The sequence below is a fragment of the Falco punctatus genome, assembly GCF_963210335.1.
Source record: "Falco punctatus genome assembly, chromosome: 18".
NCBI classification, from domain to species: Eukaryota; Metazoa; Chordata; class Aves; order Falconiformes; family Falconidae; genus Falco; species Falco punctatus.
Genome location: NC_137598.1, coordinates 347,778 through 365,067, shown reverse-complemented (window position 1 = coordinate 365,067; position 17,290 = coordinate 347,778). Strand labels below are relative to the sequence as shown.

The window sequence follows — 17,290 nt, the reverse complement described above, 5'->3', positions numbered from 1 at the left end:
CTGCTGCCGCTGGCGGACGCCCCAGGCCTCGAGGCTGTGCCGGGGCCCCCCGGGCTGCCGCGCTCCCCCCCGGGGGCTGCTTCCGTGGGCCTTGGGGCGCTCGGGCCATGGGCAGGGCCTGACCCCGCTGCCAGGGGTCCGCGCCGCCTCCATGTCGCTGGCGCTGAAGGCCCGGCAGAAGGCGAGGCGCAAGGGCGGCACCAAGGAGCGGGTCTTCGGCTGCGACCTCCTGGAGCATCTCCAGCAGTCAGGGCAGGACGGTAAGCGCCCACCGCCCGCACCCCGCCGCCCGCTGAGCCCCCCAGCCAGGGGTCGTGCCCGTGGCTGCCAGAAGGCAGGAGGGTGCCCAGCGGTGCCGCAGGGAAGGGACCGGGGTGACTCACCCCACGGAGTTGCATCACCAGCCATTGAGCAAGCGCTGCAGCCGGGCGCCTCCCGGCGAGGCCCCTCCGAGATCTGGGGGGTCCTGGTGTCTCTGCACGGCTCCAATCTGGGAGCCCCACTGCGACCCCGAGGGGACAGAGGGGTGGCCACAGCCCTGGGGACTCAGTGGCTCCAGTCTGCCGGGATGTGCCTGGTGTGGGGACCGGCCACCCCAGGGAGACCCTGTCACCAGGTCCCTGGGGGGTGGGTGGCCCTGCTCTACTCTGACGCCCTCGACTCCCGACAGGAGTGGAGGTGGGGCTGGGGGGAGGTGGGCGGTGGCGGACCTGGGGTCCCATCCTGCAGTGCCCCAGGTGCTGAGGAGCTGCACCAAGTTCGTGGAGCAGCATGGGGTGGTGGACGGCATCTACCGCCTCTCGGGCGTCTCCTCCAACATCCAGCGGCTGCGGTGAGCGCGGTGGGGCGGGGATGGGAGGGGGCTGGACGGGATGGAGATGGGAGCAGGTGGGACGGGGATGGAAACCAGGCAGGATCAAACAGGAGGGAGATGGCTGGAAGAGAGGGATAGGATGGAGATGGGAGCAGACAGGGTGGAGGTGGGTGCTGCTGGGACATGGGAAGGGAGGGAGGTGGGGAGGGGACAGAGCTGGGACCAGGTGGGATGGAGATTGGGAAGAGGACAGGAGGGAGGTGGGACCAGAAAGGGTGGAAATGAGGATGAGATGAGATGGGACCAGCCAGGCTGGACGTGAGATCGGTGGGATGGAGGCGGGACAGAGCCAGGGCGGGATGAGATGGGACCAGACAGGAACACGACAGGAGGGCGATGGGGTGGGACAAGGCTGGGACCACGCAGGAAGGACAACTGGGACGGGGACGGGACCAGCCGGGCAACAGGGACAGGAGGGGGAGGATGGGCCACAGCCTGTGCAGAAGCCGACCCCGGCGCTGAGTCGGCTGGATCCAGCCCCCCGGCCCCTCGGGCGCTCCGCAGCCCCTTCCTTCCCCATCCTGCCCCCCCGCAGCTCCCAGCTCCATCCTGCCCTTGCCACTTCAGCCCTTCTTCCACTTGCTCCTTTTCTTCCTTTCCCCGTCCCGCCCCCCCCCCCCCCCCATTTATTTTCTTTTTAATTCTTTCTTTCTTTTTGTCTTTCATTCTTTCCACATTTGGTTCAGGTGTTTTTCACTCCTTTGCTCTCTCGGTTCTTCCCTCGAGTGCTTCTTTCCTCCCCTTTTCCCATGTCCCCAGGAACCCCAGCACTGCCAGTGTCCCCAGGGTCTGCAACGTCCCCAGCACCCCCACATCCCCGGTATCCTTGTACCCCCTGTGCTCCCCACCTCCTCGTGTCCCGGGCACCCGCAGCATCCCCCAGTCCCCAGCAGCAGGACCTGGCTGACGAGCCCACCCCTTGGGGCTGCGTCGGGTCCCACCACGGTCCTTGTGCATCCCCCCAGCTCTGCGGGGACCGGCCCAGACACCCTCCCCACCGCCACGGGGACACGGCCCAGCCCACCCTAGTGGAAATCCCCCAAGCAGGGCCGGGGAGGGATCCACGTGGCCGCCCCCCACGCCAAGCCGGCCACCTCGCTCGCAGGCAGGAGTTCGACAGCGACCGCTGCCCCGACCTGCAGAAGGACGTCTACCTGCAGGACATCCACTGCGTCAGCTCCCTCTGCAAGGCGTACTTCCGCGAGCTCCCCAACCCTCTCCTCACCTACCAGCTCTATGACAAATTTTCCGTGAGTGTCCTGCCCCTGCCCTGGTGCTGCTACCTGTCCCCAACCCCAGGAGGTGGCCGGCACTTGTCACCTCATCCTCGTCCCCCCGGCAGGACGCGGTGGCTATCCAGATGGAGGAGGCTCGCCTGGTGAAGATCAAGGAGGTGCTGAAGGAGCTGCCGGTGCCCCACTACAGGTAAGGGGGTGCGGGGCAGAACCCCAAAGCCAGTGTCCCCCGTGGGCACCACTGTCCCTGATGCACCCTGGTGCCCGCAGGACGCTGGAGTTCCTGATGAGGCACCTCCTGCACATGGCGTCCTACAGCAGCCAGACCAACATGCACGCCAGGAACCTGGCTATCGTCTGGGCGCCCAACCTGCTGCGGTGAGCGCTGGGGCACAGGGGGTGATGAGCATCCCCCCTTTCCTTGGGGGGAGCCTGAGAGAGACCCCCCTGGTGTCCCCGCGGCAGGTCAAAGGACATTGAGGCGACAGGGTTCAACGGCACGGCAGCGTTCATGGAGGTGCGGGTCCAGTCCATTGTGGTGGAGTTCATCCTCACCCACGTCGAGCAGCTCTTCGGGGACGCGCCTCTCCGTGGTATGGCCTGGCCTGGGCTGGGGACACACACGTGGCAACGGGGGGCCCCCGGTGCGAGCCTAACGCCCTGTCCTGGTGGCCCGCAGGTGGCGAGTCCTCCCGGCGATCCCTGCTGCTAGGCGGGGGGGGGCCGGGGGATGGGCAGCCCCCGCCGTACCATGTGCCGGCCGTGCTCAGCCAGGGCGACGGGCCCCCCCCAATCCGGCCCTACCACACCATCATTGAGCTCAGCGACCACAGGTGGGACCTGCTGCCACCCCCTCCCCAGGGACCCCACGGCGACCCCCACGGCCTGGGCAGTGCACGCGTGTTCTTACACACACAAGCGTGGGCACACGCTCTCTTGCACTTACGCCTGTAGGCGTGCACGAGCTCTTGCATGTGTCCAAAGGCACCGCGTGTGCTCCTTGCACGCACGTGTGCCCGCCGCCCCTGACACCCTGGGGTCCCACAGGAGGAAGGGGTCCCTCAAGGCCAAGAAGTGGAGGTCCATCTTCAACCTGGGCCGCTCCAGCCACGAGGCCAAGCGCAAGCTGGTGAAGACAGAGGAGAAAGGTGGGGACCCCTGGTGCATCCCCACCACAGGGGCCAGAGGGAGGGACCCCACGCTCGGGGGACGATGTGTCCCCAAACCCAAATTCCCCTTCTCCTGTCCCCCACCCTCAGATGACAAGTGCAGTAAAGTGAGCTTGCGGCCAGCCAAGAGCATGGACTCGCTCAGCTCCGTCCCCTTCGCCAGTGACGGTGAGAGGGGTGCGCTGCGGTGCTCCCGTGGGAACTGTCCCTGTCCCCAAGGCGGGATCATCAGGACAGGGCTGGGGATGGAGGGGACACGGATGGGGACGGAGGGCACAGCACAGGGATGGAAGAGGGCAGAGCGGGGATGGTCCCCCAGCTCAGCAGCTCCCATGGTGCTGACCAGCCAGGTCCCCAGCGCGGGGAGGTCTGGGGACAGGGGCCACCTCCATGCCCTGACTCTTCCTCCCCGCCAGGTGCAGATGACCCTCGGCTGAGCAAGAAGCGGTCAGTGAAGCAGCCACTGCAGCGCCGGGAGAGCTTCGACACCTGCCCGTCGCCACCGGAGAGCTGCCCTGAGCTGGACGAGAGTCTGGAGGACAAGCTGAAGGGGAAGGAGGAGCAGCGGGGCCCTGAGTCAGAGGGTGAAAGCAGCACCAAGTCAGAGCCCACCACCCCCAAAGCCGGCCAGGCCTCACTGGTGGCCCCCGGCCGCTCACCCAAGACCACCCGCAGCCGTGCCGAGAAGTGTGCGGGGGTCCACATCTCTGGCCCCTTCTCCGTCACCGTCCCCTTCCACATCACCTCCAACCTCTCCCGCCTGACGCGGGGGCTGCCGTGCCCAGCGCTGGCCCAGGCGGCCGTGGGCAGAGAGCTGCCCGCCAGCCCCCCGCCGCCCCCCCGCTGCTCAGCTGGGGAGCCCGAGGCACCGGAGCACCACAGTGGTGAGAAGCAGCCGCTGCGGGACCCCCGGGGCGCCGGGGGGCACCGGGCTCAGTCCCCTCTGTCTCCTTCCACAGGGGAGGAGAAGGCGGACGCAGAGGAGACCCGGCTCTCCCTGGAGCTGCGGGACTCCTTCGCCTTCCTGGACAGCCAGGAGACGTGGCTGGAGGGCGTCGGGGACATGGAGCCAGCGGCACGGTCCCTGCTGCCGGACACTGGCCCCGGAGACGGCGCGGGGTTCCCGGCCATCGAGGAGGGGATGGAGAGCGGGTTCATGAACGTGAGCCGACAGCGCCGTCGCCACGCTTTGGGGGCGGGGTGGGAGGGCTGGGGGCAGGCAGAGGGTCACCCGTCTGTCCCTGTCAGGGTGGGGACAGAGGGGGTGCAGTGGGGATGGAGGGGACGGGGCTGGGCTGGGGTATGGTGGGGAGGGGGTGGGGATGTGGGATATGGTGTTGGATGATGGGGAACAGGGTGGCATCACCCCCTCCCGCCCCAGCACAGGATCTCGGGGCCATGCAGTGCTCCACACCCAGGTGGGGCTGGGGGGGGGTCTCCGGCGTGGCCGTCACCATCCCGCCCATCCCCGTCCCCAGCCAGGGGAGCCCCCTGTGGAGCAGCCCGCCAGCTACCTCTCCATCGAGGAGTGCATGGATGAGGAGATGTTCTTCATGGCTCCCAGCGGCTCCGACGCCGAGGACCCTGCCGGGGATACTGACTCGGATGACATGTTCCTCAGCGCCCACGATGACCTCAGCCCGCTGGTGGCGTCACTGGAGCCCCTCAACCAGCTGCCAGGCGAGGGTACGGCCCCAGCGACCACATCACCGCCCCAACCCAGTGCTGACAGCACCGTCGTGCCACAGGACAAGTCTCCAGCGCCGGGGCCGGCAGGGACATGCCCCGTGGAGGAGGATGCTCCGGGTGAGGGGGAGCACCCCGGGGACCCTGCTGGGGTGCCAGCAGAGGTGGGGGCACCAGGCACTGGGCAGCCCCCAGGGGAGGGGAGCGGAGGGGAGGGGGCTGCGGACAGTGGCTCCAGCCCCAGCAGAACTGACTCCAACACTGAAGCCAGCCCGGAGGAGGAGGCCGGAGGAGTTGGCAGCCATGTGGGAGCAGGGCTGGTTCCCGACACATCGGCTGGGGAAGTCGAAGAGGATGGAGCTGGCTCTGGTCCCCCCACCTCAGAGGAGCCTGAGGAGGACAAACCCCAGCTTTTTCCGGCGTCCCCTCCAACCTCCTCCCTAGAGGAGCCCCCCGAGGAGCCAGAGCAGCCCCCATGCCCGGGGCCTGTCCCTGAGGCTCTCCCACTGCCTGCGGCCAGCGCGGCAGGGACCAGTGCCACCCCAGGGGGCAGCCCCAGGTCCTCCTCGCTCTCCGCCTCGGCCCCGGAGCTGTGTGGCGCCCCCCCTGAGGGCCCACAGCTGGGCCGGGCCGAGCCCCCCGGGGGGCTGGGGCACGCTGAGCCCGCGGCTGTGCTGCGCCGCGACGGCAGCGCCCCGGTGCGCCTGGCTGCCCGCACGGTCAGGGTGCAGCAGGCCCGCTCGGTGCCCGTCGTGCCACCCAAGCCGCAGTTTGCCAAGGTCCCCCCTGCCCTGCAGCCCTGCGCGCCCCTGGCCGACGGCGCAGCCCTGGCCACGGCAGGGGATGCAGCCCCCCTGCCCCAGCAGCTCCCCCGCCCCACGGCGCCGGAGGGGTCCCCCCAGCAGCCCGGGGCTGGCGAAGCAGCGGCGGGGGCGAGGAGAGCAGGCTGGCGGGAGGGCGGCAGCATCTCATTTGACGCGGCGGTGGCCATGGCTGCCGAGCAGCAGCTCGCCCAGGCGCCCGTGAGGAGGATCCAGACCTACGGCGGGGGGGAGCTGGTGCCTGCCGCCCCCAAGGCCCTGCCCTTCCACCAGGCCCCCCTGAGGCCGCGGCTCCTGCGGCCCCTCAGCTGCATGGCGGCCCCTGAGGGCGAGGCGCCGGGGAGGAGCCGGCTGGGCCTGGCCAGGCCGGCAGCACAGGTGGAGGGGGCGGCGCTGTCGCAGCTGCAACAGCCGGTGGGCGCTGAGGGGGCAGCGGGTGAGCGCTGAGCTCTGGGGAAGGGCGGCAGGTAGGCGTCCGTGCTCCTGCCGGGGAGGGGGGCACGGGCTTAATAAAGGCAACGATGGGCTTTGTGCACTGCTGTGACCTCCTTCAACGCAACATGGCAGCGCCCCGAGTGGGCCCGGGCAGGGCCGGGGGGGGGGCTCCTTGCCCCCGAGGCGGCGGCGAGCGGGGTGTGAGGAGCGGGGCGCGATGCCCGCCCCCAAAATGGCGCTGCCCTCATCCAAGATGGCGCCGGGCAGAAGCGCCGCGCTTCGCCGTCTAAGATGGCGCCCGCGAGGCCGGCACGCACTGAGATGGCGCCGGCGGGGAGGGGCGGGGAGGCCGTGCCCGGCGCCAAGATGGCGGCGGCGGCGGCGCACTGCGCTACGCGGCGCCCCTGCCCAAGATGGCGGCGGGGGTGGACGCGGGGCGCGCTTCCGCCCGGGCCCGTCATGGCGGGGCGGCGGCGCCGTGCGCATGTGCGGAGCTCCATGGCGAGACAAGGGGCCGAGCGCGCGCAGGGCGGCCCGGCGCAGCGAGGTAACGGCGGGGGCGGCGGGGCCGGGGCCGGGGGCTGCGTGGGGCCGGGGGCGGCGACAAGGGCCGGGCCAGGCAGCCTCCCCCCTTTCCCCCGCCCGCGGGTCGCGGGGCTCGGGCGCGGTGGCGGCCGTCGGTGGGCGCGGGCCCGGCCGCGGCCCCCGGGCCCATCCGCCGCTGCTCCCGGCGGGGCGCGGGCCCCCCCTCTCCCTCCCCCGGGCCCCGGTATCCGCCGCCTCCCGCCGCCCTCCCCCGGGCCTGTCACCGCGGCCGGGCCCTGCCCAGCCTGTCAGCCGCGCTGTTGCCGGCCCGGCCCGGCCCTGTCACCCCCGGGAGGGCCGGCCCGCCGCGCCCCCGCACCTGACACCCCCGTTTCCCGGCCCGGCGCGGGGGTACCGAGTGCCGGGGGAGGCGCGCCCGCCGTGGCGGGGGACCCGGTGCCGTGGCTGGGCGGAGGGTACGCGGGGCCGAACCCCGCGGCGGGCTTGGGGCGGGGGGGGGGCGCCGCCGCCGTCGGTGCCCCCGGTCCCGGCTGCCGCGGCGGCCGCCGCCGGGTGACAAAGGACCGGGGGGAGCCGGGTGGCGGCGGCCGCCCTCGGGGTCCCCGGCACAGGCCGAGCCCCAGCGTCCCCGCAGCGCGGGGTGGCCGGTGCCTGCGGGGACAGCCGTGTCACCCGCGGGGCGGGACCGGGGCGGGGGCGCCCGAGCGCGGCGGCCGGTGTGCGGCTGTGGGGCCGGGACTGCCGAGACCACCGGGACCCTGCACGCCTGCCCCGGGGCCCGGTCCTCGCTCCCGGGCGCCAGTGACAGCGGGGGGATGTCCCTCCCGGGCTGGCGCCGGTTCCGCTGCGGCGCAGAGCGGCAGGTCCCGGGCGGGAGGGGGAGGCTGGGGCGCGCCCCTGAGCCCCCCTCTCCCCGCAGGGCTGTGAAGGCCGGGAGGCTTCATCTGCGACTGCCCCGCTGATGCCTGTCGGAGCGGAGCGATGAAGGGGTGAGTGCCGGGGGCACCGCGACCCTGCCGGACCCACCGATCTGCTCGCCGGTGCCCGCCTCACATCTGGGCTTTACCGCGGTGACGAGGCCGGCCGGGCTGACACCGGGCTGGTGCTGCTGAGGGGGCTGGGGGGTGGCTGGGTGGTCCTGGCTCCGTGGCGGTGGGGGATCCCAGCCCTCACCCACCTCCCCTCGCCCTTGTAGGCAGCAGAAAGCAGCCGAGACAGAAGAGGGAACGGTGCAAATCCAGGAAGGTGAGTGGGGACCCCTCTCCACGCTGGGGGGCCTTGGGGCTCAGGCTGCCCCACAAGGAAGCCCGAAGCCCCAGCTGGGCCCAGTTTAGACCCAGCAACTGGCGCCTCGTGGCTGGAGGCACGTGCTGTGACAATGCCACACCCTGTTCTTGCCCCTGGGAGAGGGTACGGCGCTGAGGTCCCTTGGCAGCGTGGGGAGCCCTCGCCCTGGCCCCTTCCCGTCATGGGCTTCCCGCCCCCCCTCTTCTTGCCTTAAGGTGCAGTGGCCACAGGTGAGGATCCCACCAGCGTCGCCATTGCCAGCATCCAGTCCGCGGCCACCTTCCCTGACCCCAACATCAAGTATGTCTTTCGCACAGAGAACGGCGGGACGCAGGTACGCAGACCCTCCAGCTGGGTTCCCTCTGGACGGAATGCCGAGGGGCTGGGAGGCTTTTTGGGGTCCAAGTGGGGTTCAGCTCTGCTGGAGCACCCGCTGGTGTCGCAGCCAGAGGGGGTGCGGGGAGGGAAGCGCCAGGGGTTGGTCCGGCACTGGGTGCGTTGGGTGCTGGGGTTGGCCCTGGGCAGGCTGAGCCGCTGCCTCGCCGCCCGTTCCCGCAGCCGCGGCTCTCTCGGTAGGTGATGTACAGGGTGATCCAAGTGGCCGACGGACAGCTGGACGGACAGACAGAGGGCACCAGCGCCATCAGCGGCTACCCCGCCACCCAGTCCATGACTCAGGTGGGTGCTGGTGCCGGATGGGAGCAGGACCATCGCCTTGGCTGGACGCGAGCACCCGCTGTTGTCCCTCCCCTCCAGGCTGTCATCCAGGGCGCCTTCACCAGTGAGGATGCGGTGGAGACTGAGGCCACGGCCACCGAGACTCATTACACCTATTTCCCCACCACGGCCGTGGCTGACACCAGCACCTCTGCCGGCGCGGGGACCACAGCCACCGCTGTTGTCACCACGCAGAACTCAGAGGCCCTCCTGGGGCAGCCCACCCCCACAGGTACGGCCATCGCGGGGAGGGGCGTCATGTCCCTGTTCCTCGTGGGGCCTGTCGGGGTGCTCCCCACCTGATCCCCTCTCTCATTTTGGGCCGTTCAGGGCAATTCTTCGTGATGATGTCACCCCAGGAGGTGCTGCAGGGCGGAGTGCAGAGGTCCATCGCCCCCCGCGCCCACCCCTACTCCCCGTGAGTACCGGACCCCTCCCCAGCCCCCCCGAGCACCGGCGTGTCACAGCTGCCCTTTGCTGCGCCAACACCGGTGCAACCAAAAGGAGGGATGTTCTGGTGGTCCAGCAGTGGGTCACCCCCACCTGCTGTGGGAGCAGGAGTGAGGCATCCCCCGTGCTGGCACAGGGAGGCTGGCACGCAGCCGGATCCCTGCCGGTGTCACCGGGACCGACGCTGCTGCTCTTCCCACAGGAAGTCGGAGGCACCACGGGCCACCCGGGATGAGAAGCGCCGGGCGCAGCACAACGAAGGTGTGGGCAGCAGGGTGGGGGGGATCATCCCATCCTTGGTGCGGGGTGGGGGGGCTGTGGCGTGCAGCAGCGTGGGGAGCTGAGCCATCCCTGGGTTAACGCTGTCTGTTCCCACCTCCTAGATGGAAAAGATCTTAAGGACGTTTCATAAAGCTCTTGTCAGTTAAGGGTAAAAACCTTTTTGGGGAGAGCTGTAATTAGCAGCAGCAGGGGAAGCCAGAGCTCGCAGGATTAAGCTCAAACCTCGGGGAGCTCGAGCACACCCAGGTAAGGCACCCAGGCGGCCCCTGGCTCTGCCATCCCGGGCCAGGAGGAGACGGCACAGGCGGCCCTGGAAGTGCTGGGCAGTGTTCTCCCTCCTCCGGCTTCAGAAACGGCTCCTCAGAGATGCCAAAACGGGGTGTCAGCCCGGTTTTACCAAAAAAACTGGCGGTCCTGTCCTTGCCCCCCAGGCGTGGGCAGAGCTCGGGCCGTTTGGGTGCTTTCCCAGGGGGCTGGTGCTGGGGGGGGTGAGCCGGGCAGGATCCGTCCCTGCCCACCACGCCTGCCCCTTTCCTGGGGGGGCCGGGCTCGGCGCAGTCAGGGATGGTGACCCCCAGCCCCACAGAGGAGGGAGCTGGTTTGGAGCGGGGGGGGATGCCGGGCTGAGGATCTGGGGCCCTGGCATGAGGCTCGGGTGCCTGCTTGGGGGTCTTGCGATGGTGCTGATGCTCCCCCCACTCCGCCTCGCAGTGGAGCGCCGGCGCAGGGACAAGATCAACAACTGGATCGTGCAGCTCTCCAAGATCATCCCCGACTGCTCCATGGAGAACACCAAGTCGGGACAGGTAGGTGACCCCCTGGGGGGCTGCGGGGCTTGGGAGAGGCTCGAGGGGTGCCAGTGCCCCCTGGCCTCACCTGCCTGCCGTGTTCCCCCGCCCAGAGCAAGGGTGGGATCCTCTCCAAAGCCTGCGACTACATCCAGGAGCTGCGGCAGAGCAACCACCGCCTCTCTGAGGAGCTGCAGGGCCTCGACCAGCTCCAGATGGACAACGAGGTGTTGCGGCAGCAGGTGAGGCGTGGGGGGGGGGCCCTTCGGGGGTGCTGGGGGGTTTCTGTGCTCGCCCTTGTCCCCCCAGCACCTGTGTCCTGCGTCAGGTGGAGGATCTGAAGAACAAGAACCTGATCCTGCGGGCGCAGCTCCGCCAGCACGGCGTGGAGATAGTCATCAAGAATGATAGCCACTGACGGGGACGGCGGGGATGGGGCCTGGCGGGGGGCCGGGGGTCACCCCCCCTACGCCTAACCCCCCCTGCCTAACCCCCCCGGCAGCGAGCACCTCCCCGGCGTGACATGAGGACCCTCCCATTTGGTTTGTGCCCCCTGCCCCGTCCCCACCACCACCTCTCCCATCCCAACCCTTTGCCCCCACCCCATGTCCCTGGGGGTCCCCGTGCTCCCCCTGGTCCCATCCCCTGTCCCCTCCCCCCCCCCCCCCCCCCCCCCCCCCCCCCCAGCGCTTCGTGCACACGCTCTCGGCCAGGCGGGCGCCGGCCCCGCTGCCCCCCCAGCACTGCCTCAGTCTCCTGGCCCCCCACCTGCGCCCACGACGCCCCCTGCTCCCACGGGGCCCACCCTCCCCGGGGGACTGTCCCCTCGGGGGGGGGGGCTGTGGCGACTCTTGCCCCTCCCTGCCGGCCTCGGGCACCCGCTGGGGGTGCGGGGGGTCCTGGGGTGCTGTGGCCCCCCCCCTCCCTGCCCGCTGTGGCTGGCCCGGCCTAGTGGGGCCAGACTTTTTTTTAAAACTATGACTTTAAAAAGCGAAAATAAATAAAAATAGTGATTTGTTTTTCCAGGTCCTACAATTTATTCCCCCTCCTTTCACCCACTCCAGCACCCCACGCCCCCCCCAGGCGTTGTGGGGGCTCCCAGCAACCCCGAATCTGCCCTTTTCCCCCCCCCAGCCACCTTGCAGCACCCATGGGACCCTCTGCCATGGGGCCGGGGGCACCCAGAGACCCCCGGCCCCTTCTGCCTCCGGCCCCCCTATTCCCGGCTGAGCCCCCCACCCCTGGGATGGGACTTCGTGTCCCTGCGGTGTCACTGGCATGATGTCACCGTGCTGTGATGTCGTGGTGTGACAGCGCGGTGCCACGATGGCTCCGTGGGAGCAGGGGAGCGTGGGGGGTGCGGAGGTGCGCTGGGAACACTGGGGGCGTGCTGGGAGCCCGTCGGGGCCGGAGGAGGCCGCGGGTCCCGTCGCTATGGCAGCGCCCGGGTCCCGCCCGAGGGCCGCCATGAGGGACGCAGAGCGCGCCCATTGGCCAGAAGTTAAAGTCTTTCCCTGATTGGCCGGTGAGCCTCGCTTTCTCCACACCTGTCGCGCGCGCGGCGCCTTCGCCTCAGCCAATCGAGGCGGCGTTGCGGGGCCGAGCCGGCCAGTCGCTGGAGCGGGCCGGGCCCTTTGGCCGAGTTGACAGGCGGCGCGGCCAATGGGCAGGGGCAGGGGCGGTGTTGCCCAGCACCTGGCGGAGGGGCAGTCCCGGGTTGGCCCAGCCCCCGTGGGCGGGCCGGGTGGGCGGGGCCCACCTGGGCGGGGCGGGGCCACACCTGGGCCGGGCGGGGCGCGCAGTGCGGCGGCGGCGGCGGCGGTCATGGCGGGAGCGGCGCGGCGGGACGGCCCCGGGCCCCGGGCCCCGGTCCTGCTGGTGCTCGGTGCGGCGGCCGGTGAGTGCCCGGGGGGGCGGCCACGAGGTGCCTGGACAACGGGGCAGTGGCGGTACCGGGGGGCCGCGGGTCGCTCTGGGGGCGCCGGGGCGGTGGCGGTACCGGGGGGCCGCGGGTCGGTGTCCGGAGACGGCAGTGGGCTGCCTGGAAAGGGTCCCGGTACCGGGCGGTGGCAGCCCCGGAGCCAGCGCCGTGTGTCCCGCTTTGTTCCCGGGCGGGGGGCAGGTCACGGGGGGGCCCCGGTGCCGCCGTACACCGCGATAACGGGCTATTAATAACACGGCCGTGCCCGCCCGCCTCCCGCGGGACCTCTCGCCCCGGGGCGGCGGGGGGGCGCCGTTAGAGCCCGGAGCCGCCGCTGCCCCGTTATTTACGGTTCGTGGTTGATTTTATGGGTGCACAAGTTTTTCACCACCCGGGTCACCCCACCGGGGAGGGGTCGCCGGCCCCGAGACCCCCCAAAGGCCCCCGTGGCCGTGACGCCCGGCTGAGCCCGATGGGCGGGCAGGAGCTGGCCCCTGCTTTTGGCCAGACGTGGGGCAAGAGCTGTGCTGGTGTCACCGACTCCATCCTGGCACCTCTGTTCCCACCGACCCATCATCGCTTGTCCCCGACACCTGGTAATTTGGGAGGGGGGGGGCTTCAGGGTACCGGCGGCTCGGCGGGGCCAGGGGTACGGATGCAGCCGCTTCCCGGAAACCTGCTGTGGGAAAACATCCCGGCCGAGGGCTGACGGCTTTCCCTGTGTCACGGGCTCCGGTGAACCCCCGCCGGCGGTGGTGGGGTGTCCCGGTCCCACTCCCCACAGGGCAGGCATCGGGACATGCCCCCCGCCCCAGGTTAAGGAGCAGCCGGGGTCACCGACGGCCGAAGTTACAGGGTTCATCATCGCAGGCTCACGGGCTGGGCTGGTGGTGGCCTTCCTGTCGGCCCTGACGTCCCTCCATTGTGCTGGAACAATCCTGGAGTGGGCTGGGGTTAACCCCATCCCAGCTGATTCGGACCTGGAGCTGGCAGCGCCTGTGTCCTGGCGGCAGCACCCCCCCGGCAGCCTGCCCGGCTCCCCCCGAGCACCCCCACGATGGTCTCACGAAGCTGCTGGGATGGCACCTTTCCGCTGTTTCTGCCCCAAATCCGCCCAGACAACCCCCAGATCCTTTTCCCCTCCTTGCTGCGCTGTGGTACGGTCCGTGGCACGGCTGTGTGGGGGTCCGATGGCATTCCCAGCTAGCGCTGTGCCACCGCGCCGGCCATCAGGAGTGGTGCCAGGCCCCGCGCTGGGAAGCGCCCTTTGCCCGCGGACACCAGATGCCCCGTTCCCCCACCGTTTTCCCTCCAAAATCGCTATTTCTGCCCCTACCCACCCAGGTTTCGCTTGGCAGCGGTTTGCGGTGCAAAGGTGCAGGTGGGTTGGGGACAAGGCCGTGCCACTTCCCGGTCGCCTTCCCCCGTGACGTGACTCACCGGCCGGCGTCACCGCCTTCCCCAGGCCCAGAACTGGGAGCCGGGGTGGCCAGGCTGGGAAGCGCCGGCTTTGAGCGGCCTTGAGGACAAGGGATGTGGCCAGCAGCTGGGACCAGACCAACAGCACCAGCCCGTGCTGCCACTGCCACGGCCTGGCAGTGGTGACAGCTGCCGGGAAGGGCAGGAGACACGCGTGTGTGGGCTGTGACGGGGCATGTGCGGAGAAGCGGGGGTGTCTCTGTGTGTGTGCGCAGAGGGCAGGGAGTTGCGAAACGTCCCGGCCAGTTTCCTGCGAAACCAGGCAGAAACTGGGCAGGGCAGGAGGTGACGTGACAGCACAAGCAGCACCAGGAGCAGGCAGGACAAGATTTTCCGGCTCCCAGGGCTGTGACATGCCGGGCAGCACAGCACAACATGCCATCACCCCTGCCAGGGGAACGTCACCGCTGCCTTGGGGCTCCTGGTGACCTCCCTGACCCAGCCACAGCTTCCCCTGCTTCCTTCTATGCCATCGCTGGGGCCCCTCTGGATTTCTTAATGGTGTCCTTTCCCCCCTGCAGTGTCCCTGGTCGGAGCCCAGGTCACCTCTGAGACCAGAGAAGTGCCTGAACATAAGCGTGAGTGCCCAGCTCCGGCCCCAGCACCCCCAGCTCGCTGACGGTCCCCCCTGCCCCGATATACCAGTGGGCCATGGCCAAGCTGCGGCCGCCCCTGGCACCTCAGCACTGCAAATGGGCTTCACCCCGGGGTCCCCAGACTCCTGGGGAGCACAGCACCTGGGGCCGGGGGTGGATTTCCCATGTGGGGCTGGACCAGGGAGGGTTTGGGGCTTCCCGGATTGCTGCCCACAGTGGGACGCAAGCGTGCTGCTGCTCCAGCGCGCCGGCATGCGCCCACGGTGCCGCTCTCCCCCGGCAGCTGCTGACATCCCCTGCTCAGCGTATCGGTTCGGCTTGAGCAACCCGCGCATCGAGTGGAAGTTCCAGAAGGGCTCCTCGCTGGTGCTTTTCTACTACGGGGGGGAGCTGACAGGTATGTCCCCGGGGACCCCCTGGTGTGCGGCATCCCACCCATCGGTCCGTCTGTCGGGGCCGGTTCCCAGCCCCGTCTCCGCTTTCTTGGCAGACTCGTACAAGAACCGGGTCCAGTTCTCGCCCAACGTCATCCACTTCAGCACGGTGACGCGGGAGGACACAGGGAAGTACATCTGCGAGGTGGTGGGGAGCGGCAACCAGATCGCCAAGTCGGAGGTGAACCTCATCGTCCAAGGTGCGGCCGCCCCCTGAGCCCCCTGCCCTCCCTGGCCCCCGTGTGGCTTGGCTGCCCCAGGACCCGTTTCTCGTCCCCGTAGCTGAGCCCATCCCTGTCCCTGCCATCACGTGGGGACAGCCAGCCACGGGGAGGATGCTGGCACCGCTGTGCCGTGCCCTGATGCCATGCTCTCCTGCAGTGCCGCCTGCCAAGCCGGTGGCCCATGTCCCCACCTCGGCCACCATCGGCAGCAAGGCCGTGCTGCGCTGTACCGAGACGGATGGCTCGCCGCCCCCCACCTTCCGCTGGTACAAGGACAGCATGCTGATGCCTCCCAACCCCAAAACCAGCCCGACCTTCAGGAACTCCTCCTATACCCTGGACCCCGCCACGGGGGAGCTGGTGAGTGCCGGGTGCTTCAGATGTGGGGACCCGCAGCCTTCCCCCACCCCTCACTCATCTCTCTGCTACCATCCAGATCTTTGAGCCTCTCAGTGGCTTCGATACCGGCGACTACTACTGTGAGGCAACGAACAACGTGGGATCCCCGCAGAAATCGGCCGTTGTCCACATGGAAGCCAGTAAGGAACAGCAGCAGAGACCAGTGCCATGGGTGTCCCCCCATCTGGCCCCAGTGTGGGGCTTTTTCGAGCTCTGCTTGGGCTGCTTCTGGCACAGGTCATGCTCTGGGGGGTGCCAGTGCAGGGCGATGCTGCCCTTCCAGGTTCAAAGACATTAATTAGCTGTGACGTTAATGATACTGCTGTAGTCTCCAACAGCCCGGGGTTAAAGAAGCCCTCGGAGCGATGCTGGGGGGTGGGAAGGGGGAAAGCCGCCCTTGGGGTGTGTAAAACTCGACCAGGCAGCCCGATCCCCCTCTGAACCAGTTCCAGCTTTGCTGCGGCCCCACTTGGAGCAGAGGCTGGACTGGGGGCTCGCTCCGGCCTCTTTCACGCTGGGATTTCTGCGGGATCCAAGCTGGGGATTTCCGTGCCGGCATCGGCCACCCTCCAGCGTCCTGGTCCCTCTTTCCAGGTGAAGTCAATGTGGGCGGCATCGTGGCTGCAGTCGTGGTGCTGCTGATGGTGCTGGCGCTCGTGGCCTTCGGCATCTGGTTTGCCTACAGCCGCGGCTTCTTCAGTGAGTACCGTGCCAGCCGCCTGGAGCCGCTCGCCCCGGTGCCCCCCGCCCCTCCCTAAGCCCCCTGTTCTGTTTTATTTCAGAGAGAAAAGAGTAAGTGAAGCTGTAATGCTGCTGCCTCCCTTCCGGCTGCCTCTTCTTCCTCTGCCAGCGGGGAGGGGTGGTCTCTCCCTCCACTAGCCCCTGCCCGCGGGCTGGGAAGGTGCCTGCGGTGTCACCGGGTGCCCGGGGTGGGGACGAGGGGGACTCTGGGCAGTGTGACATCTTCCACCCTTGCCTTCCGCAGCACCGCCGGCAAGAAGGTGATTTACAGCCAGCCCTCGCACCGCAGCGAAGTGAGTACGGGGTGGGACGGGTGGGTGGTGACAGTGCCACCAGGCTGCGTCACCTCCCAGCAGGGTGTGCAAAGCTGGGTGCCCAAAGGGGGTGAACGGAGACCCCAGTGCCCCCATGGGTTGGCAGGTGCCACCCCTGTCCCCAGCATCCTTTGTCCCTGTCCTGCTTGGAGCAAGCCAGGCTCCTTGGGGACTGTGACCTCCCTGGGGACAGTGGCACAGCCAGCCAGCTGCTCCCCGCTTGTGGCCCTCATTGCACCCACCACCATTAATGTCCCCCTTCTCCCCACAGGGAGAATTCAAGCAGACGTCCTCCTTCCTGGTGTGAGGCTCCCGCGCCACCAGCTCTTGTAAATGCTCCCCAATTACTGTAGCTACACCGTGATTTTTAACTTTTTTTTTTGTTGTTGTTTTTTAAGTATCACCCAGTGCCTTTGCAGTCACTTCAGATGTTTTTTTTGCGGGGGGTCAGTCTCCTGTCCCCTCCCCAGCAGGACCCGGGTCCTGGCTGTGCCCCCACAGAGGGACTGCTGCCCTTTGGGGATGTCACCGTGTCCCTGGGGGGGTTTCTCAGCCACGTCCTCGGAGGGGACAGGTTTGCAATGGGGGCTGGTATAACCCTACACCCCCTGGCCGTTCCGGGGGGTGGGAGCACATCTCCCCCAGTGCCAACCCCAGCTGCCCAGTGGTCCCAGTTGCCGCCCAGTATGGGGGCGGGGGGGGGACCGGACCGAGCCCGCGGGTGACGGCTGCGGGTAGTTGCTGCTGGAAATAAACCTGTGTCTTTGTACCAAGCACCTGGTGCCCTTTGCTGGGGGGGAGCACAGGTTGGGGACGGCTCTGGCCCCCCCCACCTGCTGCTGGGGGCTGAGGGGGACCCTGGGGTGACACAGAGCCCCCGCGGCGCTGGCAC

At 69.2% G+C, this 17,290-nt stretch overlaps 3 protein-coding genes across 4 annotated transcripts; all 3 read left to right on the top strand.

The window, feature by feature from the left end:
• The first annotated feature begins 8 nt into the window (after positions 1-8).
• On the top strand, positions 9-6,316 carry ARHGAP30 (Rho GTPase activating protein 30). Its single transcript, XM_080368535.1, has 12 exons — positions 9-260; positions 730-832; positions 1,980-2,124; positions 2,217-2,299; positions 2,380-2,487; positions 2,575-2,702; positions 2,789-2,942; positions 3,157-3,257; positions 3,369-3,446; positions 3,695-4,162; positions 4,238-4,440; positions 4,757-6,316. Exons 1-12 carry the CDS (start codon positions 152-154, stop codon positions 6,230-6,232), a joined length of 3,156 nt encoding a protein of 1,051 aa, XP_080224661.1. The 5' UTR covers positions 9-151; the 3' UTR covers positions 6,233-6,316.
• Positions 6,317-6,613: 297 nt separating this feature from the next.
• USF1 (upstream transcription factor 1) lies at positions 6,614-11,313 on the top strand. Of its 2 annotated transcripts, none has more exons than XM_080368549.1 (11): positions 6,614-6,767; positions 7,686-7,755; positions 7,962-8,011; positions 8,275-8,387; positions 8,630-8,731; positions 8,810-9,002; positions 9,101-9,188; positions 9,423-9,481; positions 10,214-10,308; positions 10,404-10,532; positions 10,619-11,313. In XM_080368549.1, the coding sequence occupies exons 2-11, from the start codon at positions 7,748-7,750 to the stop codon at positions 10,706-10,708; spliced, it is 927 nt and encodes a 308-aa protein (XP_080224675.1). In that variant the 5' UTR covers positions 6,614-6,767; positions 7,686-7,747; the 3' UTR covers positions 10,709-11,313. The 2 variants fall into 2 exon arrangements, with proteins under 2 accessions (XP_080224675.1, XP_080224674.1); XM_080368548.1 differs by having other exon boundaries at positions 8,269-8,387.
• A 308-nt stretch (positions 11,314-11,621) lies between these two features.
• F11R (F11 receptor) lies at positions 11,622-17,171 on the top strand. Its single transcript, XM_080368545.1, has 9 exons — positions 11,622-12,187; positions 14,212-14,268; positions 14,570-14,683; positions 14,777-14,920; positions 15,102-15,304; positions 15,381-15,483; positions 15,938-16,042; positions 16,126-16,377; positions 16,670-17,171. The coding sequence occupies exons 1-8, from the start codon at positions 11,953-11,955 to the stop codon at positions 16,137-16,139; spliced, it is 975 nt and encodes a 324-aa protein (XP_080224671.1). The 5' UTR covers positions 11,622-11,952; the 3' UTR covers positions 16,140-16,377; positions 16,670-17,171.
• The last annotated feature ends 119 nt before the right edge of the window (positions 17,172-17,290 follow it).

What these genes read in the sequence shown, in the direction of transcription:
- ARHGAP30 (XM_080368535.1), top strand. Translation starts at nt 152, where the DNA reads ATGTCGCTGGCGCTGAAGGCCCGGCAGAAGGCGAGGCGCAAGGGCGGC. An exon ending in TCCAACATCCAGCGGCTGCG is followed by an intron (nt 833 to 1,979) that starts GTGAGCGCGGTG and finishes CCTCGCTCGCAG; the next exon opens with GCAGGAGTTCGACAGCGACC. An exon ending in GGCACCGGAGCACCACAGTG is followed by an intron (nt 4,163 to 4,237) that starts GTGAGAAGCAGC and finishes CTCCTTCCACAG; the next exon opens with GGGAGGAGAAGGCGGACGCA.
- F11R (XM_080368545.1), top strand. Translation starts at nt 11,953, where the DNA reads ATGGGCAGGGGCAGGGGCGGTGTTGCCCAGCACCTGGCGGAGGGGCAG. An exon ending in GGTGCTCGGTGCGGCGGCCG is followed by an intron (nt 12,188 to 14,211) that starts GTGAGTGCCCGG and finishes TCCCCCCTGCAG; the next exon opens with TGTCCCTGGTCGGAGCCCAG. An exon ending in GGTGAACCTCATCGTCCAAG is followed by an intron (nt 14,921 to 15,101) that starts GTGCGGCCGCCC and finishes GCTCTCCTGCAG; the next exon opens with TGCCGCCTGCCAAGCCGGTG.
- USF1 (XM_080368548.1), top strand. An exon ending in CCGGGCGCAGCACAACGAAG is followed by an intron (nt 9,482 to 10,213) that starts GTGTGGGCAGCA and finishes TCCGCCTCGCAG; the next exon opens with TGGAGCGCCGGCGCAGGGAC. An exon ending in AGAACACCAAGTCGGGACAG is followed by an intron (nt 10,309 to 10,403) that starts GTAGGTGACCCC and finishes TCCCCCGCCCAG; the next exon opens with AGCAAGGGTGGGATCCTCTC.